Below are 27,998 nucleotides of genomic sequence, written 5' to 3' on the forward strand. Positions count from 1 at the left end.
GTATTTCATAGAAGTCTTTAACCAGGTATGTCACTCAGTAAACCTTTTGACCTTACCAAATTTGGTAAATAGAGTTCCATTTTATTGTATTATTTACGAGTCAGATAAGTTAATCTCTGAATTTTTTATGTGTAAGATGTGACTGTACTGATGTTCATTTTTTTTTTTCAGATTCTGACCAGGTTCGAATCCCATCAGTTTTTGTGGGGTACACGGATGGAATGGAACTTGCCCATCGCTTCAACTACACAGACAAGTAAGCTTTGCTCGTGGCATCTTGCATGGCTCACCTTAATGAAAATGCACACAATTCATGCAAAATGTTTTTGATATTATTTTTTTAAGTCCAAAATGGGCACAACCTGCCTCAGGCACATCGTTTTTTGTCACCTCCCATGAGAGCCTGACACCTTCTCTTGTCTCAGGCATGGGAATTGTCCGCCGAAAGGCAAATTTCAGCCGAAATATTGTTTTGTTCCGCCGAAGAAGCAAAAGTGTCCGCCGAAAAAATAAATGGGGAAGGCAATAATGGTTCTAAAAACTGAATTTAATGGCAAACTTGGAGCTCAAATGACACCAACTTGCACCATTTGGGTTCCCCAATTGATCCCAAGGATGTCCTTTCTTTGCTGGTACCAAGTTACACTGTGTCCACATTTGAGGTTTTAGGCTTCAAAAGCATTTACATTTACATTGGTGAACTGTGTCTACCCATTTCAAAGAAGAGTTGTTCAACCTTTCATAGTTGCTTGTTGTCATCCATCCCAAAAGTTTTCAGGCATGAGAATCTTCCTCCTTTTAGAGGAATTTTTCCTTTTGAACCACTCTATTGGATATGTGTTTGTGTTGGATATGGAAGTTGAACACATTAAATTGATTTTGAAGCTGTAAGCAACATTCCTCGTATGTAAATCAATTTTCCATCTTTTAAGCAAAATTGAGAACATCTAAATGTTTTCTGATTGTGGAATTGGCAAACCTTCATACCTCCTTTTTGACCATTTCCTAGTCATGTCTGTATTTTGTGGTGGACAATGATAAATGATGTGGTTGATAATAGTGATGATCGCTTGTGTCCATAGGTTCATCGTGGTGGACAATGATAAATGATGTGGTTGATAATAGTGATGATCGCTTGTGTCCATAGGTTCATCGTGGTGGACAATGATAAATGATGTGGTTGATAATAGTGATGATCGCTTGTGTCCATAGGTCCATCGTGGTGGACAATGATAAATGATGTGGTTGATAATAGTGATGATCGCTTGTGTCCATAGGTCCATCGTGGTGGACAATGATAAATGATGTGGTTGATAATAGTGATGATCGCTTGTGTCCATAGGTCCATCGTGGTGGACAATGATAAATGATGTGGTTGATAATAGTGATGATCGCTTGTGTCCATAGGTCCATCGTGGTGGACAATGATAAATGATGTGGTTGATAATAGTGATGATCGCTTGTGTCCATAGGTTCATCGTGGTCAAGATACAGGAGTTCTCTTACGATGACTTCAGCTACTTCTGGCCGTTCACCGTCGTCGTCTCCGTTTGTTTTCTCGTTCTCATCTTGTTTTCGGTAAGTACGTTACACACCGCTCCTGGATGGACCTTATGCCACTCCAGTGAGAAGCCTTGATCTCATTAAGCTATATATGTTTGGCAAGAAGTTTTGCACCCAAACACACATTATCATTCCGGTTTCTTTTCTCTTTTTATGTTTTTGATAGTTCCCTTTCGGGAAAGTCAACTATCTAGATTTGCAGCAAAAATGTGACGGCAAATCACACTTACAACACAGAAAAAAAATCTACTACAACAAATATGATGGAATGGAAGAAAACAATGTATGAACGACATATTGGTTTACACTTCTGTTTGCAGATTTTCAAGTGTATCAGGTATTTCCAATTCAGACGTCGTACACGCCTGTCAACGCGAGCCCTCAAGAGAATTCCAACACGCAAGTACAAGAAAGGTAATTATAGGCAATGAGATAATGCACGCATGCACATACACACACATGTACGCATGCACACACACACTTACACTAAGACACACACACGCAAGCACACGTACACACACATTTTCATTATTTTACAGGCACAAATCCCAAGATATGCATACGCATACTTGCACATACATTGACATGGTTACAAATATAGGCTTATTATTTGTGTGTTTTTTAAAGTTTTATTTTACAGTAATTATGTGTATGAAGAGCTAATGCCTCTTTATTTGAATGTGTTGCCAGGCGACCACTATGATACCTGTGCCATCTGCCTGGACGACTATGAAGAGGGGGAGAAGCTGCGAGTTCTGCCGTGCGATCACAGTAAGTAACTGAGACAAAGTCTTCTGAAAGGTATAAAAGGAAGATTCCTCTAAAAGACATAACCGTTTGCAGCTGCAACTTCTTAGTAACTAAGTCTATGAAAGGTATATAGATTTAAGGAAAATACTTTAAAAAGACAACCCATTGGAACTCAACTTTTAAGTAACTGAGACATAATCTTTTTAATGGTAAAGAAGGACAATGCTGTTAAACTCTTGCAAAAAGTCGCCAGATAGCGCGCACACATTCTTGCGTTTATAAATTCATGCACACATGCAGTTTGGTCACTTAAGGGGAGGTGGGCCAGTGCACTACCTTTTTTTTTATTTTGAATGTTTTATTGTGTCTGAATGTTATTTTATGAAAGAAATGAACAAATGATGACAAAGAATAGTCACTTTTTGTATTTTCGGTTGCTGGTTTTTGTTTTATGCGACAAAAACAGTCAAAATACAGACAAAAGTGGAGTACAGGAGATACACGGATTTTCATCAGATGTGATTGTCACACTTCTAATTATTGTTTTATTTTATCCTTCTGGGTATGCTCTAGGGGATTACGAAGCAGATCTTGTTTATTATATTTATATTTGGAGTTAGGAACACTTCTTTGTTACAACTGTCAAACTTTAGGGTAACGCTTGCGAAATTATTTTTTGAAATAATCTGGATATGACTATAATAAAATTTCAGCAAAATCCCTTCGTAATCCCCCAGAATGTTATATTCTGCACAAACTACAAAAGAAAATATTGCTCTAGCTAAATTACAGCCAGAGAAATCGCGTAACCCAAGACGTAACCGTAGGCAAAATGGCTGAACTGAGAAAAACGACATTGAAGATTGAACACCACAGAAACACTATTGAAACAGACATACAAGGACAAAACTGTGTTTTGAATGAACAGCTTAGTTTATTTGAATTGCGAACTACTTAGCCTTTAGCACGCCAGCAGAGAATTTATGCGTCCATCCCTTCTTTCCCTCTGTCAACCAGCATGGGGATACTGCCCCAGCGCTAAACGTGTATCAATGACCCGATTCTCGTTTGTATTTGCATGCGAGAATAACGGTATTTTTAACGGTAACTTACTTGAGCCAGAACAAGGCTTATTTCCTTCCGTTATCTCGTCGATTTGTTGGTTTCCTCGAAGTTTTCTGCTTTTGTTTTTACATCGATACAGTACTTTGGTGCTTCGACAAGCAAGATGGAGGCTGATGAGTTTGAAACTTTCCTTTGAGTTGTTTTTTGACAACAAATCGTACGTGGAATCTGAACGATTTACTGAGGAAGCTCTTCGCAATGAACTGTGTATCGCGGTGAAGAAAATGACACAGTTCGTCAAGACAGTGACGGAATTTACGAAAGTGCAGATTGATACAAACAGTTGCTGATCCAGTTTCGTTCGGGAAATGGCAGGCCCAGCAAACATTACCGATAATCTGACTGATGTTGGATACTTTCTCCTGTTTTTGTTTTTTTGCGTAGCAAATGCTCAACTTGCTTGTCGAGGAGATACTGCACAGAAACTGACTCAAATTCAGCGCAAAGCAAGCCAGTGCCGAGACGTAAAAAGTGTGCTGCATGGCGTGTTCGGAAATGGCGACCTGTGGATCTGCGTGAAGATCAAAGCTTTCCTCTGTATCGGAAACACCGGCAGAATCCAAACTTTGGCCCAGTACCAGCGGAACTACTTGTTGTTGCTAACCGAACTAATAAAGACATTGTCCTCTTTCTTATTTCGAGCCATTGTTATCGTATCAAAGGTTGTTTCTCAAGGAAAAATTCGCTTTCGGTTGTCACCGATCGTTTGATGTGTAACCAGGATGTTGTAAAACCGAGTGAACTTCGGGTGTTCCCGTCATGGCCGAGAGTCTCTTCGGTAGTTTCCGTATGCAAAATTCGTAAGCTGAGCATGCGCACTCACAAAGTAAACTGGTTCCCGATTTCGGTTTATGAAACGAACCAATGGATGTCGAGTACCTTCCAAATAAGGACATTTCCGTTCGATTACGATTGCTGCTTTTGCAACGGACTAGTGGCTGAGTGAATGGAACATTCATCAAAACACTGATGTCATGTTATAGGTCAAGAGCTGCTGCGCAGTTTCGTATGTCGTGAATGCACTGTTTTGCTGAGGACAGAGCCGTAACTAGCCTTTGAAATGAGACATTTTTTGGCGGGGGAATATCGACTACAGAAGACAATCAATGCCACAGATGTTCACATTTTGTCTTTATTGACAGATAAATAGGACACTTTTGACAAAAACACCGACACACATGGATGATAGGTATGTTATGGAAACATAATCTGCTAAAATACCCAAAACAGTGTTTTGAACGATTTGGTCAATTTTGCACTGGCCCACCTGCCCTTAAGCTTGGTTCTCTCTCTGAAAAGGAAAAAGAAAATGGTAGCATAATCATGGAGGAAGAACATGTGTGGTTAAAACCTGCTCTATGGAAAAGTCTTTTGTATAGATTCTGCTGAAGTAGGATGGTCTTAAGAATTTCTTGTTTTGTTATTGAAATACTCCAGCTGTGTTTGTTTCTCACCTTAAAGCATTTTCTGTTTTCATCCTCCATATCTTAGATTACTGAGTGACGGGCGCTGTGGCGGGGTGGTAAGACGTCGGCCTCTTAATCGGAAGGTCGAGGGTTCTAATCCCGGCCGCGGCCTTCTGGTGGGTTAAGTGTGGAGATTTTTCCGATCTCCCAGGTCAACTTATGTGCAAACCTGCTTAGTGGCTTATCCCCTTTCGTGTGTACACGCAAGCACAAGACCAAGTGCGCATGGAAAAGATCCTGTAATCCATGTCAGAGTTAGGTGGGTTATAGAAACACGAAAATACCCAGCATGCTTCCTCCGAAACCAGCGTATGGCTGCCTAAATGGTGGGGTAAAAACAGTCATACACGTAATATTCCACTGGTGCTAAAAACATGAGTGAACGTGGGAGTCTTAGCCCATGAACGAAGAAGAAGAAGATTACTGAGTACAGTGGAAGCTTCCCTTGAAGACTCCATCCCTTCTCAGACCCCGATGTCTCACATGTAAATGCTCATTTATTATTGAGTCACTTGAGAAAAAGTGACTCTATGTAATCGGTCAGTGTTAGTCTGTCCGGCCGGCCGTCCGGCCGGCCGGCCGTCCGTAGACACCACCTTAACGTTGGACTTTTCTCGGAAACTATCAAAGCGATCGGGCTCATATTTTGTTTAGTCGTGACCTCCAATGACCTCTACACTTTAACGATGGTTTCGTTGACCTTTGACCTTTTTCAAGGTCACAGGTCAGCGTCAAAGGAAAAATTAGACATTTTATATCTTTGACAAAGTTCATCGGATGTGATTGAAACTTTGTAGGATTATTCTTTACATCAAAGTATTTACATCTGTAGCCTTTTACGAACGTTATCAGAAAAACAAGGGAGATAACTAGCCTTTTCTGTTCGGCAACACACAACTTAACGTTGGGCTTTTCTCGGAAACTATAAAAGTGGACTTTTCTCGGAAACTATCAAAGCGATCGGGCTCATATTTTGTTTAGTCGTGACCTCCAATGACCTCTACACTTTAACGATGGTTTCGTTGACCTTTGACCTTTTTCAAGGTCACAGGTCAGCGTCAAAGGAAAAATTAGACATTTTATATCTTTGACAAAGTTCATCGGATGTGATTGAAACTTTGTAGGATTATTCTTTACATCAAAGTATTTACATCTGTAGCCTTTTACGAACATTATCAGAAAAACAAGGGAGATAACTAGCCTTTTCTGTTCGGCAACACACAACTTAATGTTGGGCTTTTCTCGGAAACTATAAAAGTGACCGGGCTCAAATTTTATGTGAACGTGACTCATTGTGTTGTGAATAGCAATTTCTTCCTGTCCATCTGATGCCTCATATAATATTCAGAACTGCGAAAGTGACTCGATCGAGCGTTTGCTCTTCTTGTTATTATTATATTATTGTGTTCTATTGTTAACCTGTGTAAATGTACAGCCATTTTGAGACTCCCTCTTTTCTCAGACCTCATTTCCTCAAGTGTTTGAAGGTCTTAAAGGGGGGTATCTAGCGCATGTTTGATTCCACAGCGTACCACTGCAAGTGCATTGACCCCTGGCTGACCAAGCGGAAAAAGACCTGCCCCCAGTGCAAGCGCCGGGTCATCCCAGGCGAAGAGACCGACAGCGGTTCCGAGACGGAAGGGGAAGGGGCTGGGGAAAACACCCCCCTTCTGGGCAACAACAACACGAGAAACCCCATCATGACTCAGGGCGGCGTCCCATCGTACGATGGCCGTGGCCCTGCTGCCGACAGGAGGGGTGAGTTTGTTGGATCTACTCTTGTTGCTGCTGTTAACACAGTCACGCTGCGTTTTGTCAAAACCACGTATGACGTATACATCATTGTTGCAAAATTGCGTCAAGCTGTCTGAAAATAGCATATGCTACATTAGCTGTCATATCATACTTTTTAAAACTATGTATGTATGATGTACGCATGATCGTCGGAAAATTCTGTCAAGCTGTCTGAAAATAGCATGTGTTACATTAACTGTCATATCATACTGTTATGAAGTCGGAAGCTTTATGCTACAGTCTTTGACTATATCCCTTTTTCTCCCAATACATGGCAAGTAACAGATTCAAACAAACATTTTTAGCTAAGTGTCTACTACCAGTTTTTCTTAATTAATAACGCCCAAACCTCACAGGAAGCGATTAAAATATGAAACACATGCATGACAGGTAGCTTTGTGCATAGCGGGTGTTTGAGGGATCTGGTTATTGGGTGCGCTGTGGAGAAACGTGGTAATGTCCATTTTAATCTGTCTCCTCACTCACACTGCAAGTACATTGTAAAACCTCATCAGGGATGGCCAAATCGTCTGCCCGATCGCCAGGGGCGAGTAAAAATCCGCCGGGCTAGTAGAAACCGCCTAGCAGCTCGCCTGGCTGGCCAGTGAAAAAACCATATAAACACTGCAGATGCGGAAACGTCTGTCATCTGCAAAATCATCGCCATGTTCTGGTAATACAAAAACCGAGGCTCCTGTGCGTGTCACCGCTGTTTTAATTGTGTAAAGAAATCTAACACTCACAATTTGTTGTGTGGTATGTACCGGGCCAGCGAAATTTCTGGCGGGCTAGTGACTTTCTTGAAGTTACTCGCCCAGCTGGCGATTTAAAAATTTTGAGATTTGGTCATCCCTGCTCATGTTATTGTTTGCCTGCTGACAGGTGGACGCAGGGGACCACAGTCGGTTGTGGTGGTGAACGAAGCAAGGCCCTCGGAAATCGCGGCACCTGCACGGGCAGCACGCGAGGAGGAGGATAGCGACGACAGTGACGAGGAACTGGAGGGAGCTGTGGGAGGTGTGGGAATCTCTTACCAACAGGTAGGTCAAGGTCTAGATTTAAGGTCAAGGTCATGTGACCTTTATTGGTGAAGGTCTAGGTCATAGTGGCTGTAACCTTTGTGAAGAAGATTGTTTTACGGAAAGGTTGTTGTGAGAAGATGCCAAACAATATTTTGAACATGCCTTTAAACTTCTACAAAACAATTTTATTTTACATCACATTATTTCAAAAGAAATAATTATTCTAGAAAGTTCAGAACGAGTGGAAGTAGTAGTGTAAGCAGGGCCAGAACATCCGTGAAATTATGCGGACGATAAAGATTTTAGAAGTGGAGTTTTATTTATAAATGCAGAGACTTTTTTTAAAAAGATTATTTGTTGTGCCGTTAAACACTTTTTGAGAAATTCACTTGATTAACAAGAAAGAGAAACAAGCCCAACTGCACAGCATTCTTCTAAGGCATTAGATTACATATTCCTACTCCGAATCACATAAAGCATTGACGCAGTCTGAGATGCTAAGGTCTGAAAAGGCTACCCGTCTTTAAACAATTTTAAAGGGAAGCAACCCCACCACAAAAAGTGTGAATGGAGCCTTGGTAATGACCACAGACCCGGGGAGTTACCTCCCATTGGTGTGTACTACGTCACTACCGCTCCTCAACACGTGGTCAAGATCATACGACTTTTTCAGCTCTGAGGAGAAGGTTGTTGTTTGGCTCTCTCGTGGCTGTGTTGTTTGGTGTTTGTTTGACACCCACCGGCCACTTACCCGCCTTACTTGCCTTCTGCTTCGTTAGTTGGTGAGCTCTTTTCTTTTTGGTCATTATTCTGACAAGAATGTTGGTGTAGTTGCTGACTTTTCGTCCGTTTCTGGACTTGTAAATTTTTCAGTAACTTATTGTTTGGCCGCCATTTTTGTTGGTGAGCATGGCTGACAGCGATAAAATGTGGCAAGGCCGATGTAATAGTGAGGTAAACCTTATATTACCTCCTTACTTGCCTTCTGCTTTGTTAGTTGGAAAGCTCTTTCCTTTTTGACTCACATGCGAAGCAAAAGTGAGTCTATGTACTCACCCGAGTCGTCCGTCCGTCCGTCCGTCCGTCCATCCGGACGTCCGTCCGTCCGGACGTCCGGAAAACTTTAACGTTGGATATTTCTTGGACACTATTCAGTCTATCAGTACCAAATTTGGCAAGATGGTGTATGATGACAAGGCCCCAAAAAACATACATAGCATCTTGACCTTGCTTCAAGATCAAGGTCGCAGGGGCCATAAATGTTGCCTAAAAAACAGCTATTTTTCACATTTTTCCCATTTTCTCTGAAGTTTTTGAGATTCAATACCTCACCTATATATGATATATAGGGCAAAGTAAGCCCCATCTTTTGATACCAGTTTGGTTTACCTTGCTTCAAGGTCAAGGTCACAGGAGCTCTTCAAAGTTGGATTGTATACATATTTTGAAGTGACCTTGACCCTGAACTATGGAAGATAACTGTTTCAAACTTAAAAATTATGTGGGGCACATGTTATGCTTTCATCATGAGACACATTTGGTCACATATGATCAAGGTCAAGGTCACTTTGACCCTTATGAAATGTGACCAAAATAAGGTAGTGAACCACTAAAAGTGACCATATCTCATGGTAGAAAGAGCCAATAAGCACCATTGTACTTCCTATGTCTTGAATTAACAGCTTTGTGTTGCATGACCTTGGATGACCTTGACCTTGGGTCAAGGTCACATGTATTTTGGTAGGAAAAATGTGTAAAGCATGTGAGTCGTATGGGCTTTGCCCTTCTTGTTGGTCATTTGTTTGACAAGAATTTTGTTGTAGTTGCTGACTTTTCGTCCGTTTGGACTTGTAAATTTTCTAGTAACTTATTGTTTGGCCGCCATTTTTGTGGGTCAGCATGGCTGACAATGATAAAACATGGCAAGGCTTATGTCATGGATCTACCAGACCATTGGTAATAGTTGTTGTTTTGGACTAAGCATGTAATACCGCCATGTCCGTTACTTATTCTGCCCTAAATGAACATGTGTTTTGGGGGCAGTTAAGCATGTCTTTGACTTCTTTTTCTTCTTGCTTTCCCTCTTTTAGGCATCGGAGCATGGCGCTCTGGTGTCTATCCTGCTTAGCTCTTTATTTCCAGAGTTCCGCAGTTTGGGAGAGAAGAATTGCCGTGTCCCACGCCGCCTGCTGGTGGTGTTCTCCCCCCTTCATTCGGTGACGCTCGCTGTTTGGCGTCGTTGATGGCCGTCGGCGACGATTTCTGGGAAGGATCTCCTTGCTTTTTTTGTCTTCTGCCTCCGAGGTTGACACTGCGGTAAGTCGAACTGGTCCACCGGCCCTCGTGAGGCTGCCGGACATTCCCTGCTGGGAAACAGTTCTTTGGCGCGGGATCACAACCGGCAAACTTCTGTTCCGTCTCACCCTTGCCTCGTCGCGGGCATCTGTGTTTCAGAGCAAGGGCGGCAGCCGTTTCCGGCTGCTGCGCTTCCGGTTCCTACCGGAGGCATAGGTCCCCTGCCGCAAGCACCCGCTGAGGTCTTGTCCAGGGTTGACCGTGGACTGCACTATGGGCATTCGGGCTTCCGGCCCCAGTCCACTTCTGTTCTGACCTCACCTTTGCCTCGTCGCGGGCATTGGTGTTTTCAGAGCAAGGGCGGTAGATGTTTCCGGTGCTGCGCTTCCGGTTTACCGGAAGCATAGGTCCTCCAGTGCAAGTTCACGTTGCAGTCTTGACTAGAGTTGACCGTGGACTGGCGTTCGGGCTTCCGGCCCCAGTCCACGCAACCTTCGCTTCCGCATTGTGCGGCTTTGTCTGTTGCGTTTCCTGCTCTGTCCGGATACACTATTCCTCTTCCTGACGCTTCCTCTCGGATGTCGGTGAGTGAGGAACAGCGGCTGGCCTACGGGCATTCAGGCTTTCAGCCTCGGCCGGGACAGTCGTCACTTCACCTGTTGGGTGTTGCGGCTACTGCCTATTCAGTTCTGGTTGCTTCGGATGTTACCTCCTTTTACTCTTACAGTTGGGGTTGAGTCAGGACGGTTTCCGGGTGGATGGGTTTCCGGTCATCCCGTTCATTAGTCTTCCACTGGCAACTGTGACTTGGGTCCATGTCCGTTCGCTTGGCTTTTGCATGGTTGCCACTCTTCCGGCCAGGTGCCGGAAATCCGGTTTTTGAATTTTGTTGCGAAAAAAAAAAATCAGAAAAAAAAATTCGTGGTTCGTTTCGCTCAGTTGAATTTTGACCAGAGATTCCGATCCGAGTTTTGAAACTTTTTTGGCGGGAGGAGAGAATCCGGGCATTGCTTAAGCCGCCATTTTTGACTCACATGCGAAGCAAAAGTGAGTCTATGTACTCACCCGAGTCGTCCGTCCGTCCGTCCGGCCGGCCGGCCGTCCGGAAAACTTTAACGTTGGATATTTCTTGGACACTATTCAGTCTATCAGTACCAAATTTGGCAAGATGGTGTATGATGACAAGGCCCCAAAAAACATACATAGCATCTTGACCTTGCTTCAAGGTCAAGGTCGCAGGGGCCATAAATGTTGTCTAAAAAACAGCTATTTTTCACATTTTTCCCATTTTCTCTGAAGTTTTTGAGATTGAATACCTCACCTATATATGATATATAGGGCAAAGTAAGCCCCATCTTTTGATACCAGTTTGGTTTACCTTGCTTCAAGGTCAAGGTCACAGGAGCTCTTCAAAGTTGGATTGTATACATATTTTGAAGTGACCTTGACCCTGAACTATGGAAGATAACTGTTTCAAACTTAAAAATTATGTGGGGCACATGTTATGCTTTCATCATGAGACACATTTGGTCACATATGATCAAGGTCAAGGTCACTTTGACCCTTATGAAATGTGACCAAAATAAGGTAGTGAACCACTAAAAGTGACCATATCTCATGGTAGAAAGAGCCAATAAGCACCATTGTACTTCTTATGTCTTGAATTAACAGCTTTGTGTTGCATGACCTTGACCTTGGGTCAAGGTCACATGTATTTTGGTAGGAAAAATGTGTAAAGCAGTTCTTAGTGTATGATGTCATTGCTAGGTTTAGTTATTTGACCTTGACTCTGAAGGTCAAGGTCATGTAAAGGTCAAGGTCAAGCATGTGAGTCGTATGGGCTTTGCCCTTCTTGTTCTAGGTGTATGCGATTTGTCGATGCGAGAAAGTTTGTTGTGAAAACCGTTGCAAATTTCGCTTCAACATGCCGTACATCAGTGAAGATGACCATCCATCTAAGCTTGAGAAACTGGAGGCGGGTATAAAATACAAGTGGAAGTGGAAATGGCTAGCAGAGAAGAATGACACAAACACAGAGCATCGAACTTGGCTGAAGAAGATTGATGTGACTGGTACGGGGTTCTGCATCATTTGCTCCAAACATATCAAATACTGTTGTACCCAAAAAAAGGACACAAGCAACTCTCGATTTTTTGTTTTCTTGATCAATGATGAGTGACATCCGGGATCCCAGAACTGAAAACTTGTCGATACATTTTTTGATACATTTTTCCTGGACTTCTGAAGTTCTGCATTGTTCAAGACCTACACCTTTTCTGTCAGTGTCATTTTGGAGGACTATCTGTATCACCAACTACATATGGCTTAGTTTTTGGACTTGAAATCTGTTCTGTCTGCCAACTTCATAACTGTGTTTCAGTTTATTACACCCCCGGTATAGGGGTGTGTATAGGTTTCGGTCGATGTGTTTGTTTGTTTGTGTGTGTGTTTGTTTGTATGGTTGTGTGTTTGTTTGTGTTCGCAAGTAGATCTCAAGAATGAACGGACCGATCGTCACCAAACTTGGTGAACAGGTTCTATACATTCCTGAGACGGTCCTTACAAAAATTGGGACCAGTCAAACACACGGTTAGGGAGTTATTGGTGGATTTTGGTTTTTTGGGGGGATCAACTACGGCATAACTCTTCCTTATCTTCTCCATGTTTTCAGCGTTTACCTCCCTTCCTTCGTATGGTGCACTGTAGTATGAGTGGGCATCTTCGGATATTCCCGGCGTTCTGTTACTATTTTTAGAAGGTCACCGCAGTGTCCACAACGTAAATTGGACCCGTAAATTATCCTCACTGTAAAACTAAAAGTGCAAAGGTCGAATCAATTTATAGCCACGCGAAAAATACACTGTCATCTATCTCTCTATATATACGGCTTCTCTGTGTTTGTGTGTGTGTGTGTGTGTGTGTGTGTGTCTCTCTCTATGTGGGCAACACCTGTGGATTGTTCAGTTCTGTTTGTGATGTGGTCTGGCGGCTTTTGTGTATTTGTATGTACTGGCCTTCCTTTGAGAAGCCAGAACAGTTCAAAAGGGCTTAGAGATAAGCTCTAAATTGCTCAATCCTGAGCAGTGAGAATGGTTATTTCCCTTTGACCAACGGGGGTGTTTTTCCTATCGGAGGAATTTCTTGTTATTCTTAGAATTAACATGTCATGGTGTGTGGTGACAAGGTTAGGTAGTTAAAGTTCACATTGGATTCATGCAACAAGTTTTTGTTTCTCGAGCTGAGAGTGAGGTAGACCCAACATCCCAGAGCTGAAAACTTTTTGATTGGAAACAATTTCCTTGGACTTCAGGTATGACTTTTTGTTTAGTGTAAACTGAACTGTTCATGAGGCATTTGACATGATTTGTCTGTTGATTAATTAAGTCTTTGTTGTGCTGTTATCAATTGCTTTGAAGGAGGATATAATTTTTGCTGTTTTGTGTAAATAATTTGCAGGGGAGGCCAAATAATGGCTCTCAGATCGTAAAATTGTTCAACGTACAGGGGGCGTTGCCACCCGTACCCCCCAGCAGGGGCAGCGCCCCTGCACCCCACATACTTTCAGGTTTTTCATTTTTTGGGAGTGGCAACCATGCTTTTCTGATGTACAGTCTTTAGCCAGCGATCAGACATGTTCTGGATTTCCATCGAAGCTCTTGGCTGCTCTCGAAGCTGCGACGAAGGTTACTTCCAGATACTTTCCGGAGGGTACATCAGCTTTGGCGGCTTCCGCTTCGGTTGCTCAGTCGGCGATGTCGGACTTCCGTTCCGCGCAGGAGGAGGATTCCTACTTCCGGTTCGAGAGTCACCTTCAGTGTGTACCACCTTTCGCAGGTTTTGGCTAGACCATCTCCTGCCGGAAGTGGTATCCCCAGTGTTCCGGTTCTGCTGCTCGTTCCTCACGGTTCAGTTCCGGAACACACTCAGCCTTGGCTGGCTTCGGCTACACAGGCTTCGACTTTTGTTCCTTCTTGTCATAAGAAGTTGACTTTGCCCAAGCCGGGTCGGAACTTGTTGTCGTCCTTTGCTCTTCCGCGTACACCTTTACCGGTAACAATTTCGACAATTCTTTCCTTATTTCTCGTCCTATGCAGGGTGGGGTTTCTGTCTTCACGTTACCCCGTTCACCCCTTTTGCCACAAGCAACTGGACTATGGTCCTTGTTTGTCTTTCGCCGAGTCGGACTCTGTCTTTCTCTAGCGAGCGGACGTGTTCTGGTGTTTCGTCCAAACTTAACACTATTGTGACTAGCACTGCCACGGCGTTAACGTCCTGCCTGCCCAAGCTTGCCACCAAGAAACTTCCCAAAAATCAGTAACTGTACAGAAATCTGTATAGCAAGCTTGAATTAAGTCCAATCACCACCAAATTTTGTGTACTAATTCAAAAATGGATGCCCAGTTCAGTCGTGCTATTTATAAGTTTGTCACGCGATTTGTTTTAGCAAAGGGGGGTGAAAGGGGGATAATTTGTGTTTTTTAACGTTTTTTTGTGTGTTTTATTTTCCACTGCTTTTTTTAAAAGTTATTTTTTAACAGAAAGTATTATAAATAATGTTATAACCAAACAAGGTGTAAAACCTATGAATTAGCTGAAATATTGTTAACATTGTACACAGAAATAAGGAGACAGTACAAAGAAAAAAACAAGCAAATCACGCATTCACTCACAGCATCCTGACTCAAATGAAACAAAACTGTAACACTCACCAAATGATGTCTAGGTAATCCATATTGAATATAAGTCACATTTTCACAACAAAGTACCAACTGTACACCTATGAACAATTCCAAAAGGATTTGAAGGCTCCAGCCATCCATTGTTATCAGTGCTGCCACGCCCCTATAGCTCCTGCACGATTCCGAGATACATGTTCGTCTAGCAGTATCACCCCCTACCACGTGTATTTGCCGACTCGTACTAGCAACAACGGGACTGTTTCTTCCTCAATATCACTGCTATTATCGCTTTCTTGAGGCTAAAACGACACGATGTATCATGATCTACAGGATCCTCAAGATCCAACATCCAGAGAATCTCCTCCTGTGACAAGGCTCGCCTTCGATTCATTTTTTTTGTTCGAAAACACCACGCAAATCTGCACTAATTTGATCAAGCCGGAAGAGAAAACCACGTGTATCAAGGGAAACAACTCAATTTACTGCAAGCTTCAAAAACCGGGAAGCAATCACGAGTCGTGTACCTTGTATGTCTAATACTAAAATAGTCGCTTCCCGTCCGTGGGCGTTGCAGCGCTATTACTAATATAGTCGCATCCCGTCACGAAAGTGTTAAGGTGCGCTTGAGTTGGCCTCGGAGGTTACAGACAGATTTTCCTGAGGGGGCATTGTCTTTGGCAATGTATGTTTGAGGAGTCATCCTTTGTGGCTTACCACCTCTCTCGGGTTTGGCTAGTCCTCTTCTTCGGGCAGAGGGTTAGCTAATGTTCCGGTTTCTTTGCTGTGGGCTCATAGCCCAGCATCTTTTTTTGGCAGCCGAAACTTTCGTTTCGTACGTTTCCTGCGTACTGTGGGTACTTCGGAACTATGGCTGTGCTATGGGCATCATGGCTCTCAGCCATGGCCTGTGCAATAGTCTCCTGCCAATCGCTGTTTGAATATGGCGTTTCCGGTTCCTGTGACTTCGGATTTCGACTCTTTCTATCTTCACCCTCATCCTAAGATGGGGTAAGTTAGGACGACTTCCGTTAGGTCGGGTTTCTTTTTACAGTCACCCTTCTACCACAGGCAACTATGACTACGGCGTTTGCCCGTTGATCTTCGCGTCTGGCCCTCAGTCTTTCAGAGGTAGACAGATGCGTTTTGGTTTTTCGCCCAAACTCAGGAAGGCTCTTGATTTGGCCGCGAAGGTTAACTTCCAGTTTTGTCCTGAGAACTCTTGTCTCGGGGTCAGCTTCACGGTTTTCCGTGTATGCTTACCAGTCTTGTTTTCTGTTTTCTGTTTTGGGGTTTTTGATTCACATTCAATTACCTACAAGCAGACTGAACTGCGTACACTATGGCTTTTAGCCATTTTGTTCATGGTCACCGGTCACACCAGGCTTTGATCACTGTGACTTCCGCACTTCCGGTTGCTTACGCACAATCGTAAGTCGCTGCTTCCTTGTACTATCTTTCTCTGCTTTCGCAGGGACTGGTAGAGGATAACTGGCGACCATCTCTTTTGAGGGCAGCTAGACTGCTGGTTATGGCACCCTTCTCAAGCATGCTTTATGGGTGACGATGTCAAAGATAGCAGCCAGTTTCTTTCTTTGGCGTTTTTCTGTCACTACCCAGGAGCACTATGTTTCTTGTCTTGGTTAGACTTGGACTCTAACGCAGAGAAGCAGTACAGCGTGCATTGGAGGGTGAGTGTTTCTTCACGTTCTTGGAATTTTAGGAACGCTTTTGCTCTTTATTGAGCTGTTCCCATCAAGTTGGACTCTGGTATCTTGTACTCAGGCGTCTCTCTCTCTCTTTGTGTGGAGATCTTTTCTTGAGCTGACTTCTATCTCACAGGCCTTTTCGGTCTTCACTCCATCCCAAGGTTTGCATACTTTGGCATGATTGTCTTACGGTCACCTCGAGGGTGCGTCCTACTCAGCACTGAGTGGACAACCGTATGCACGGATCGTTCCAGGGCATTGGCATTTCCTTCCAATAGAAGGGGGGGCAGCTGGTCTTTCCCCTCGACTCGGCTCAGGTTCTTTAAATCTAGGGCTTGGATCTCTTCCTGGGCCGTTTTTCGGTCCGGGAGATTGGACGAAGTGCTGGGCACAGCTTACTGGCTCTCTGAAGTTGTCTTTAGCAAGTTTTGCCTGAGAGACATCGCGGCTGTCAATTAGGACGGTTCTCGGGTCCCTTCCTGACTTGTTGGCAGCGGGCCAGTTCCTGGCAAGGGTTTTAGAGTGAGTTAGATTTTTCTTTCCCACCGGGCCCTTCCTGACTTGTTGGCAGCGGGCCAGTTTCTGGCAAGGATTTTTAGAGTGAGTTAGATTTTTCTTTCCCACCGCCTTGTTGAAGCTATCTGCTTTATGTGATTCGGAGTAAGAATATGTAATTTAATGAAAAATTTTAAAAATAAATTTTCATTTGATTAATATACTTACCCGAATCACATAGTTTATGCCCTCCCACCAACCCCGCTTATGGTTTTTATATTTAGTCAAGTTTTGACTAAATATTTTAACATCGAGGGGGAATCGAAACGAGGGTCGTGGTGTATGTGCGTGTGTGTGTGCTTGTGTGTGTCTGTGTGTGTGTGTGTGTGTGTAGAGCGATTCAGACAAAACTACTGGACCGATCTTTATGAAATTTGACATGAGAGTTCCTGGGTATGAAATCCCCGAACGTTTTTTTCATTTTTTTGATAAATGTCTTTGATGACGTCATATCCGGCTTTTCGTGAAAGTTGAGGCGGCACTGTCACGCCCTCATTTTTCAACCAAATTGGTTGAAATTTTGGTCAAGTACTCTTCGACGAAGCCCGGGGTTCGGTATTGCATTTCAGCTTGGTGGCTTAAAAATTAATTAATGACTTTGGTCATTAAAAATCGGAAAATTGTAAAAAAAAATAAAAATTTATAAAACGATCCAAATTTACGTTTATCTTATTCTCCATCATTTGCTGATTCCAAAAACATATAAATATGTTATATTCGGATTAAAAACAAGCTCTGAAAATTAAATATATAAAAATTATTATCAAAATGTTTTTTTCGAAATCAATTTAAAAACACTTTCATCTTATTCCTTGTCGGTTCCTGATTCCAAAAATATATAGATATGATATGTTTGGATTAAAAACACGCTCAGAAAGTTAAAACGAAGAGAGGTACAGAAAAGCGTGCTATCCTTCTCAGCGCAACGAATACCCCGCTCTTCTTGTCAATTCCACGTGCACTGCCTTTGCCACGGGCGGTGGAGTGACGATGCTACGAGTATACGGTCTTGCTGCGTTGCGTTGCGTTCAGTTTCATTCTGTGAGTTCGACAGCTACTTGACTAAATATTGTATTTTCGCCTTACGCGACTTGTTTAGTTTCTTTAAAGCCGTATGATCTTGACCACGTGTTGAGGAGCGGTAGTGACGTAGTACACACCAATGGGAGGTAACTCCCCGGGTCTGTGGTCATTACCAAGGCTCCATTTACACTTTTTGTGGTGGGGTTGCTTCCCTTTAAAATGGTTTAAGACGGGTAGCCTTTTCAGACCTTAGCATCTCAGACTGCGTCAATGCTTTTTGTGATTCGGTTAAGTATATTAATCAAATGAAAATTTATTTTTAAAATTTTTGATTAAATTACATATTCTTACTCCGAATCACATAAAGCAGATAGCTTCTTCGATTTTTCTTCTTCACATTTACAGACAACTAATGTTCTGTGTGCAGGACCATGAATGTGAGAAGACCAATGTCATCGTGGACATTGAACCAGCCGCTAAGGAAGCTTCCCACAATGCCCCTGATGGTGCCGGGGAGCCGACCGGAACTCAGAACGCCACGCAAGACACGGAGCCCCTGACCTCCAATGATCGCTGTTCTCCCGCCCGCACAGAGGGCTCCATCAACGTTGCATTCAGCTCCAGCGGGTCCAGCGAAGAAGACGGAAACGGAGTCGCCAAGGGCGAGGGAAAGAAGAAGAAACGCAAGAGTAACCAAGTGGTGTAGTGCTGCTGTGATGTGGTCTTGCTGACAGTGTGTGGGCTGCCGTTGTTTGTGATAAGCAGGTGTAGCAGCTTCCAGGGTATCAGCGCTTTTTATTTCAGAAGCCTTTGCGATAGATTTTATTCAGTAAAAGTATGTTTTAGAGTGAGGAAAATATGAGCGGGGGACATCTGCCCTGGATGGCTGTTAAGGTGTGCTGTTCTTCGCGCCCACTTCTTCGGAATCATGGTAACACTAGCTACAAACCTGATACAAACCTGATACAAACCAAACCTGATACAAACCTGATCAGAGATGTCTGTGTGGTGAGAGAGTGTTACTTTGCAGCGCACATTAACTTACACCGACCAGGGACTTAAATAGATGATATTCCTACAAGCAAACTTGCTTCAGGGCCTTGTTATTTACTGAGGATTTTCCACTAGCTGCTTACCTGTTGTGCTGTTTATTTGTTATTCTTTCGAAGCAGTTCTGTGCTGACCCGAGGAGGTGCTGAGTTACAAGTAGAAATCTGTTGGAGAAGGCTGCACTTGTAACCTGCCTGTGCTGTTGGAAGGCTGCAGTTGTAACCTGCCTGTGCTGTTGGAAGGCTGCAGTTGTAACCTGCCTGTGCTGTTGGAAGGCTGCAGTTGTAACCTGCCTGTGCTGTTGGAAGGCTGCAGTTGTAACCTGCCTGTGCTGTTGGAAGGCTGCAGTTGTAACCTGCCTGTGCTGTTGGAAGGCTGCAGTTGTAACCTGCCTGTGCTGTTGGAAGGCTGCAGTTGTAACCTGCCTGTGCTGTTGGAAGGCTGCAGTTGTAACCTGCCTGTGCTGTTGGATAAAAGCTTGCAGATCGCAAGTTGTGGCTGAGATTGAACATCTCGATGGTTCTAACTGTTGCAAGTTTACTGATTCAGAATGTTTTTAAGACAAGCAAATTGTTTTACACAGTGACTCACACAAGTTCTGCTTACCAGTATCGTTGGTGTTCAGGAATTGTCTCAGATACTTTGATGACATGAAAACTGACCGTGAAGACTTTTAGAACAGGTCTTTATATTTTAATGTGCCTGAAACTTAAAATGGCTATTTGCGGGGAAGAAGGCTTGAAGACTGCAATCTGGAAACCCAAAGACCGAGGAAGACCAGGTAGCCTGCATTTTTGGTACATGCATGGTAGAAACAGTGACTTGCTTTTTGCAGGTCTCTTTGCCAGATGAATTGATGAGATTATAATGATTGTGTTTGATTTTTCTGGCTTGTGTCAATGGCAGTAATGTTCTGCCACAACTTTCATGTTTCAAATGTTTGCTATTATGGCGCTACATTCTAAACGCACCGGTGATATTCACCCACTCTGTTGTCTCACGTTTTCTCCACCTCTTCTGCATGCCTCCCAAAGGCATCTTAGGTAAGAAACCTCTCATGAATGTAAACACAAAGGAAAATTGAACTGGTCCTGGACAATTTTACTCATTTTAGAATCATTTTTGAAAAGTCCACTCATTCTGGATGAATTCTGATAGAACTTGCAATACGATTGCATTGCCTAGCAACAAGTTCTGACTTCAGTAAACGGCACATTGACATCTGAAGTTGTCTTGCTAAGTTTCAAATTAATTATTAGAGAAATCAAGAAAAAAAATACTGTGTTGCTATTTGTGGCACTACAATTTTTTTTTTTCCATATTTGTTTCGAACTTGTTCATAGCCAGCCTAGTTTTAGTACCAGAGGTGCTTCTGACTGACCTATGGCAGCTAAATGGGCTAAGCAAGTGGGCGTTTTCAACCTCAGCATAAACAATCACCTTCTACTCACAGGTCTAGAAGTTACCACTATCATTGCTTGAATTTTAATTAATGCTCACGTACAAATTAAGATGTTGTTTAATATTGGCAGTCAGCAGGTCACTAAAAACTTTGCCGTGATTTTAGTAGAATTGCAGAACTTTTTGACGGTACAGGAAAGGTTACGCAAAGGATGTATGAAAGTTTGCACCTTTATGGCCATTTCGGCATTTTAACCGAAGAAATATAAGTTCTATCAAAACATCTTCAAAGATTTGAAGATGAGCTTTGAAGGTAGCTTTTATGTGTTCTCCGTTTTATGTCTTTAAACTCTTTTCTCCATAATATTTGTGTTTAGATTTTTCTCCACTTATTCTTTGTTTAGTGACATACGTTGTGCGCACATAATTATGGTCAGTTGTTCTGGCAGACTTTTTGTGTACTCTTGGTTCTATGTTCTGCCAGTAACAATTGTGTTTAGTTCTTCGGTGAATTCTGTAATTCTGTCATTTGCTTAATGACATTGTGCGCACTTATGATAGGATGTTCATGGAAAGTTTGGTGTTTGTGTGCGTCTGTGTGTGTGTGTGGAAACATGGGAGGGGGGATGAGTGTGTGGGTTTGTCAATGCATGAATAATTATGGTGTGTGTGTGTGTGTGAATGGGTGGATGTGTTTGTTGGCACAACTTTGCTGTAACTTTTCATAATGCTTGTCCATTTCTTGGAACAAAAATCAATTTTTCATCAGTTTTCTTTGTCAACTTTGTTTTATTGTGTCTGTTTATTAGATACTTTATTGTTGATCTGATGGACTTTTCTTGCAGTTGTGCATGTAGACTTGCCCCACAGTGTATTTCTTAGAAACAGTGTTTTTATTTATCTTTTTTGATTTTTGTTATAATGTAGACCAAACTCCTGGCAGTCTGTGCTCACTTTTGAAGTTTTAAAGACATTTTGAAATAGAGGATTAATTTTGTACTCCTACTCTTTATCTGCTTGAAGCATGACTGTGAGGTAGCAACATCTTATTCTCGAGGGTTAATTGATACTTCTTCTTGTTCATCTTCTTCATTCATGGGCTTAGACTCCCACGTTCACTCATGTTTTTAGCACGAGTGGATTTTTACGTGTATGACCATTTTTACCCCGCCATTCAGGCAGCATACGCCGATTTCGGGGGAAATTGATACTGTTTTGTGTGCATACATTCATACTTTTTCATCTGTGTACATTTTAGATACCTATTACAAGTGCCAGTTACTCAGAGGTTGGTAGAAACCTTCTATGATCTATCGTACACATAGTGAATTTTACTTTGGAGTTATTTTTTAAACTTTTCGTAGTTGTATCATACTCGGGGTGAATGTTGATTTAAAGTGAAAATATTTATATTTGCTGGACTGTATTTTCACTCTTTTTTAGATGTGAGTACACTTTGTGTACCTGTGTGTATGTGTCAGCATTTGCCTATGAACACCTGTATGTTCTTACATGTCCATGCCATCTTGAACCGGTCAACTGTATAAACGAGAAAAAAGTACCAACAAATCCTGTACTTTTTGCATCTTACTAACTGTAGCATGTTGAAATAAGCAGTCTAGAAACCAACTAAAGATGAGAAGATTAATTGCTTTCAAGACAACATTTTGCTTCGGGTGAAAAGTTTTGCATTTGTAGTGCAGTTCATTTTTGTTCTGTGCATACATGTGTTCATCTGTTTCAATTTGACAACAACTCTGAAGTGATTTTGTTGATTCATGCAGAGCAGATTACCTCAAGAAAGTGTCAGTGGATTTTAGTTTCCATTTGCAGTAGACCTTAATTGTTCACACAGTACAGTACTACTGTTTTCCTTTTCTTGAAACTTATCAATAGCAAAATGGATACTTTTGTCTAATTTTTTTGTCAATCAGTTTGTCTCTTAAAGCCTGTAGTTCTGGTTGCATGAGCCTATCGTTTGTGTGGCTGTTTTTGCTGAATCTCTCTTCAAATATTTAGCAGGTGCCTTGATGCTTCTTCTTTCTTCTGCGTCCCCGAGGAGGCTTTATGAGTTGCAAACTAAGCGTTAATTGTAAACCAGTGTGAATGAAGTACCCTACAATCAGCACTTCATTTTCTTAAAATTGTGCAACGTCATATAAACATCATTGCACTTTAGTGTTCAATGTGTTTTTAGGCAAGGATAGATAATGTTTTATGTGAGATCTTTATTATGGTGTGTTCATGCAACATTTTAGTCATGTTACTGTGCTATTCAGAAGTTTTCACATCTTCATCTTGCTTGTGTGGTGCAAGTACGGGTTTAGGTGTTCAGGGTATGTGTTGAATATAAACTCTTGCTGAAATTCAACCTGCACCCCTGACCCTACCCCTTCATATTTTCTATGATCATTTTCTGTTTTTCATTCACTGATTATGTCTCTGCCAGTGTATCTGTCCCCATCACACAATTCTGTACATAATTATATCATCATCAATTTCCATTTTATCTTTCTCAATCGCCCCACTCCCCTTCCCCCTTTAGCCCTCACCCTTCCTCCTGTACCCTGTACAGTCATTTCTTCTAAAGGATACTTTCTTTTTACTAAATATTGATCTTTGTATCATGTTGGGAGATTGATGTCTGTTGCTAGTGTTAACTTTGGTCTTTCATCGCATTTGAACTTCACTTTTTAAAGAGCAAAAAGAACGATATGTTTTTGATGCTCAGCTGAATTCAAGAAAGTGCAACTGATACATCCCAATCCCTTAATAGGTAGTTGACATTGTGCTCTGAGATTAAACGGGGGAGCATTGGTTGCCCGAACTTGTTATCATGAACCGAAAAAGAGACAGTTTAACTTTGTATAGTACTGTCCTAGTTGTTTTAACCTTCACAAATATCAATGTTCATAATGTGAAAAGTTACTGTTAATTGAAAGAAATGACAACTTGTTGAGCATCTCAACAGATTGCAGTGAATAAGCTGATCATGTAACTGCAGGTGACACACTATCTCATTTTCCTCCTTATTTGTTTGTTAGTGTGACGGCTGAGAGAAGACAATGGATTTTGCTGACTTAGGGAGGGTTGTTGACCCGTGAGCTTTCCCTTTCTGGAGACACTTGCTGATTACGTGCTGTTCTCCAAGTCAGTTCTCCTTCAAACATGCTGTGTAGAGTACTGCCCCCTTTTATGCCCCCCTTGATTTAGAGCATCCTACGTTCTAACATTTTCTGTTCTTTATGTCTGTGAATTTACCTCCGTTTTGAGACTTCCTTTCTTTCTCAGATTTTCTGTTCATAACGTGGTTAAATTAACCTACGTTTAAGACCCGCTCTGTTTTCAGACCAGATTTTCTGCTCATAATGTGGTTAAATTAACCTACGTTTAAGACTCACTCTGTTTTCAGACCAAATTTTCTGTTCATAATGTGGTTAAATTAACCTACGTTTAAGACTCACTCTGTTTTCAGACCAGATTTTCTGTTCATAATGTGGTTAAATTTACCTACGTTTAAGACTCGCTCTGTTTTCAGACCAGATTTTCTGTTCATAACGTGGTTAAATTAACCTACGTTTAAGACTCGCTCTGTTTTCAGACCAGATTTTCTCTGTTTTTGAACCGTGCATTCTCAGGTTTTCTGGTCATAGTGTTGGTCAATTTAGGACTCTCTTTTTGAAGACCAGATTTTCATGTTGATTTTCAGAGGTTTTCAAAGGGTGGAGAGTCGGAAGTCCATTGCGGTGGCGAAACTGAATCAAACTTCTTTCTTCACTGTCATTCTCAGGGTGCATATGTGTTTTGTGAATACCGGTGCCGTGCAAATCACCTAGTCTATGTACATGAGGTAGTCTTTGTCAAATTGGAATGATGTTTCAGTGGAAAGTCACCAGTCTTGGGGGCAAGGGGGAGGGGGTGATGAAGTGTGGAGGATTGTCATTGTGTTTAAACGTGCTCAGTCGCACTTCTTATCTGGTGGCTGTAAGGATGAGTTAAGAGAAACAAGTATATGGCACAATTGTCCCTACGTCCAACTTTAAATTTTCTTTAGAACTGATCTGAAATCATTGTCATTCTCTTCCTTTCCACTGCCAGTATTCATCTTCTGACTTGTCCTCCCCACCCCCGTGTGTCTCTGGTCCGTTTCATTATCAGGTGTTCAGAATGAGTGAAAAAGAAGCTTAAAAACTAAACAGGATAAAACGAAGAAGAGTGGACAACAAAAAACACACCCTGACACACATGCAGCTAGCACACGCACATACGCAACACACATACACAACACACACACAACACATACACAACACACACATACACAACACACACACACAAACACAACACGCACGCACATACACAACACACATATACACAACACACATATACACAACACACACCAACCAAACGCACTCATTCCCTATGTTTTGTTTTGGTTTCTTTTCATGTCTCTACCATCGTTGCCCGTTTGGTGTGATAAAACATGCTTGTAAATACCAATGTATTTTAATTCATCCTGTAATATCATGTTTTTCTTTGATGTATAGTTTACAGGTATCTTCCTTCTTATTGTAACCCAGCATGCCAGCCACCCCAGATCTGTTCAGGCTTTTTTGTGGGATAAAGAGCATCCTTCAACGTGAACAGATATATATATACTCATTTTAGCAGCCAGGCTTTAATTTTTGTTGAAATAATTTTGTAAAATTGACACCAGTGTCATGGTAACATTAGTTCAGCACACAAAATATGCCAGAATGCAGCCGGATGATTGATTTTTGGTATGTGTCCAAATGGAAGGATGCTCTATTCCCATGTAGAAGGCTGCATGAACAATGCAGAGTGGACATTTTGGTTACATTAATTTTGAAAATGACACATACCAGTCTGATTGGAACATTAGTTCAGCACACCAAATAAGCCAGTCTGCACAGATTGGAGTCACACTGTTGATTTTGTGTATGTGTCTAATCCCATGTAGAAGGCTGCATGAACAGATCTGTGGCGGTGGACATCATTGCCTACACAACAAGGAATGTACCTTCGAGAAAGTCTTTCAAGTTTCATCCCCTAAGCATTCCTTTGATCATTGAGGTAGAATTTGTATTTTTTTAGTTTTGTAGCGCTGGAATATAGTTACAACTGAGATAATCTATTGCTTTGACTGAAGTCTCATTGGTATGCAACAACTGTCAGTCCTATTAGGGTCATGGATGTAAATTAATGAGAAATCTGTGATTACTTGTAAGTTATTGGTTAAATCTAACCTAATGTCAATAAAGTGATAATGATCCAGAGTTTCCCATCTTGTGTGGAGTCGAGTGTTCATCCAGGGCTTTGAAGTATGTGTTGACGAATATGCACATACCTTTAGTAACGATATGGTGATGAAGGCTGGTTCCCGAGATCAGTGCTGATTAGAGGGAGTTTTTTTGGGCATCATGCGCTCCAAAGAGATATTTAGAGTATTAGTTGTGTACTTTTGCTGTAATACATCAGTGGTTTAAGTTACTGATTAGAAGTTCAAATTGGGTTGTTCACTTTCTGGCCTTTTAGTGATCCAAAACATATATATTTGGCTCAAGATCTAGACAGCGTTTTTTGTTTTTCAAATGTTTTCATTTTAATTATTACATCTTATGGCATGTAGCAGTAATTTCTCTTTTAGTGCATATATATTTTTATAATGTATAGAAAAATAAATGTTAACTTCAGTGAGTAATGGTCAATATTTTATGCTGGATGTATGACAAATTATTTAACAAAAGTAACAGGTGGAGAGAATGTATGCATGCTTGCTTGATATATATTAGGTGACAATGTCTACATTGTGTGGGAGAATGGTAGCGATGTACTCTCAGATACGATATTGTGCCAGTGTTTTTATGATGTCATATTTGCCGTGAGGATGTGTACCTGTGAAGGATGACAGTTTTTGTGTGCGTTTGATTTGAAAACTTTTGTACTGGTAGCGCATATGTTTGTTCGGTCTTCCCTCTTGTGAAATAAACTTTCTTAAAGTAGCCTCTGGACTTTGAAGTTCTCTGTATCTTCGCTAAATCATTCTTTGGACTATGGACTCTGTATGATTTGACTCATATGTACAACCCAATTCTTTTCAAGACTGAAAGATGTTGATGTTTTTTCAAGAATATAAGGCAAATTGTTGGGCAGTGTTGGGTTTGATCAAAGAAAATACAATACATCACATTAATCAACAAGTTGTACAGTGGTACCTGTGATGTGTGGCCCCTCCGATGAGAGGACACCTCTCTTAAAAGGGCACTTTCTGGCGTCCCTTTGTCTGGTTTGACCAAAATATACCTGTCATGACAGGCCACCTGCAGTGTAGGGACACTTTTGGCTGTCCTTTCATCGCAGGCACCACTGTATTATAATTTGAACATTAAGATGATGTTCGTGTATCTCTTCCACCTTCCATCGTTTCTCAGTCTCTTCCTCTCTCCCTCTCTGTTCCATTTTTTCTTCAACCACACACACACACACACACACACACACACACACACAAACACATTCTGACCTACCAGTCATAATGACTATCACTTCAGCTAAGACAATCTCGCCTCACTTCTAAGCTAAATGCACAACCGCACTGTCTTATTGTGACAGATGATGTGTTATTGAATGTCAGACGCGTAGAAAAAAAATTGTATGTTGTCTATTTCATGTAGGACGTTGCCCTCGTGTTGAAAGATGGGTATTCATTCAAGAAAATTGCTGTGCATCCGAAGTTGGGAGTGAAGGTCACATGATTATCTGTCTGTTGAGATGTGATCGTGAATGCACATTTAAAACAACGGACTGAAATCAGGAATTCTTCTTCTTCTTCTTCTTCTTCTTCTTTCCTGCCGCCATGCTAAATTGTCTAAGTTGTTGAATGACGAAGTCTGCTGTTCGCCGCAGGGACTCCGTCGAACCCATAGTTATTACTTCAGGTCCAACGTCTCCGGCCAGCAATGATTCGTGTCACTTGTTCAGAAAGGGGGTGGTTTTTTATTTTTAGAACATTCTTGATTTAAAAATAGATTCCCAGTTGGGTTGTCTTATTTTCAAACCATATCAGAGTGTCTAAATCACACACAAAAACCCAATAAACTTGGGTCACCTATAATATAGTCTCTGTGCAGATTTTTCTTAATTTCGATCACTATCGGGGGACTTCCATGCCTGAAACTCCATTTCTTTGTGTCAATCACCATGCATACGGGATGTTTCTCCCCTCCCCCCAAAGTTTTTCTTCATAAGCTACTGGTAGAGTACCACAGCACCTGAAAATGGCCCAGGTTTGTTCGTAGATGTGTAAAATTGTTTTTATCTACAGCAAAGGTTCACTACAGTCAATTATGCTAGGCCCTGCGTACAATTTACCCGTTTTCGTAAGTATACTACACACCAAACAACAAACACATCGGGAAGCAGCAGCAGCAAGAAAAACACAAGAATACGATGAAAACAAGTCGCGTAAGGCGAAATTACAACATTTAGTCAAGCTGTGGAACTCACAGAATGAAACTGAACGCACTGTATTTTTTCACAATTGCCATAGTCCGC

At 41.8% G+C, this 27,998-nt stretch overlaps 1 protein-coding gene across 2 annotated transcripts in view; it reads left to right on the forward strand.

The window, feature by feature from the left end:
- The window catches only part of LOC138945682 (E3 ubiquitin-protein ligase RNF13-like), a 42,806-nt gene extending 16,212 nt beyond the window's left edge, over positions 1 to 26,594 (forward strand). For both annotated transcript variants that reach the window (XM_070317173.1, XM_070317172.1), the window contains exons 6-12: positions 172 to 256; positions 1,473 to 1,578; positions 1,884 to 1,977; positions 2,254 to 2,334; positions 6,432 to 6,662; positions 7,581 to 7,738; positions 18,406 to 26,594. In XM_070317173.1, the coding sequence (XP_070173274.1) occupies positions 172 to 256; positions 1,473 to 1,578; positions 1,884 to 1,977; positions 2,254 to 2,334; positions 6,432 to 6,662; positions 7,581 to 7,738; positions 18,406 to 18,684 (1,034 nt within the window). In that variant the 3' untranslated portion in view covers positions 18,685 to 26,594. The remainder of the gene's footprint in view (positions 1 to 171; positions 257 to 1,472; positions 1,579 to 1,883; positions 1,978 to 2,253; positions 2,335 to 6,431; positions 6,663 to 7,580; positions 7,739 to 18,405) is intronic.
- The last annotated feature ends 1,404 nt before the right edge of the window (positions 26,595 to 27,998 follow it).

Source organism: Littorina saxatilis, linkage group LG13, assembly GCF_037325665.1.
Source record: "Littorina saxatilis isolate snail1 linkage group LG13, US_GU_Lsax_2.0, whole genome shotgun sequence".
Taxonomy (NCBI): domain Eukaryota; kingdom Metazoa; phylum Mollusca; class Gastropoda; order Littorinimorpha; family Littorinidae; genus Littorina; species Littorina saxatilis.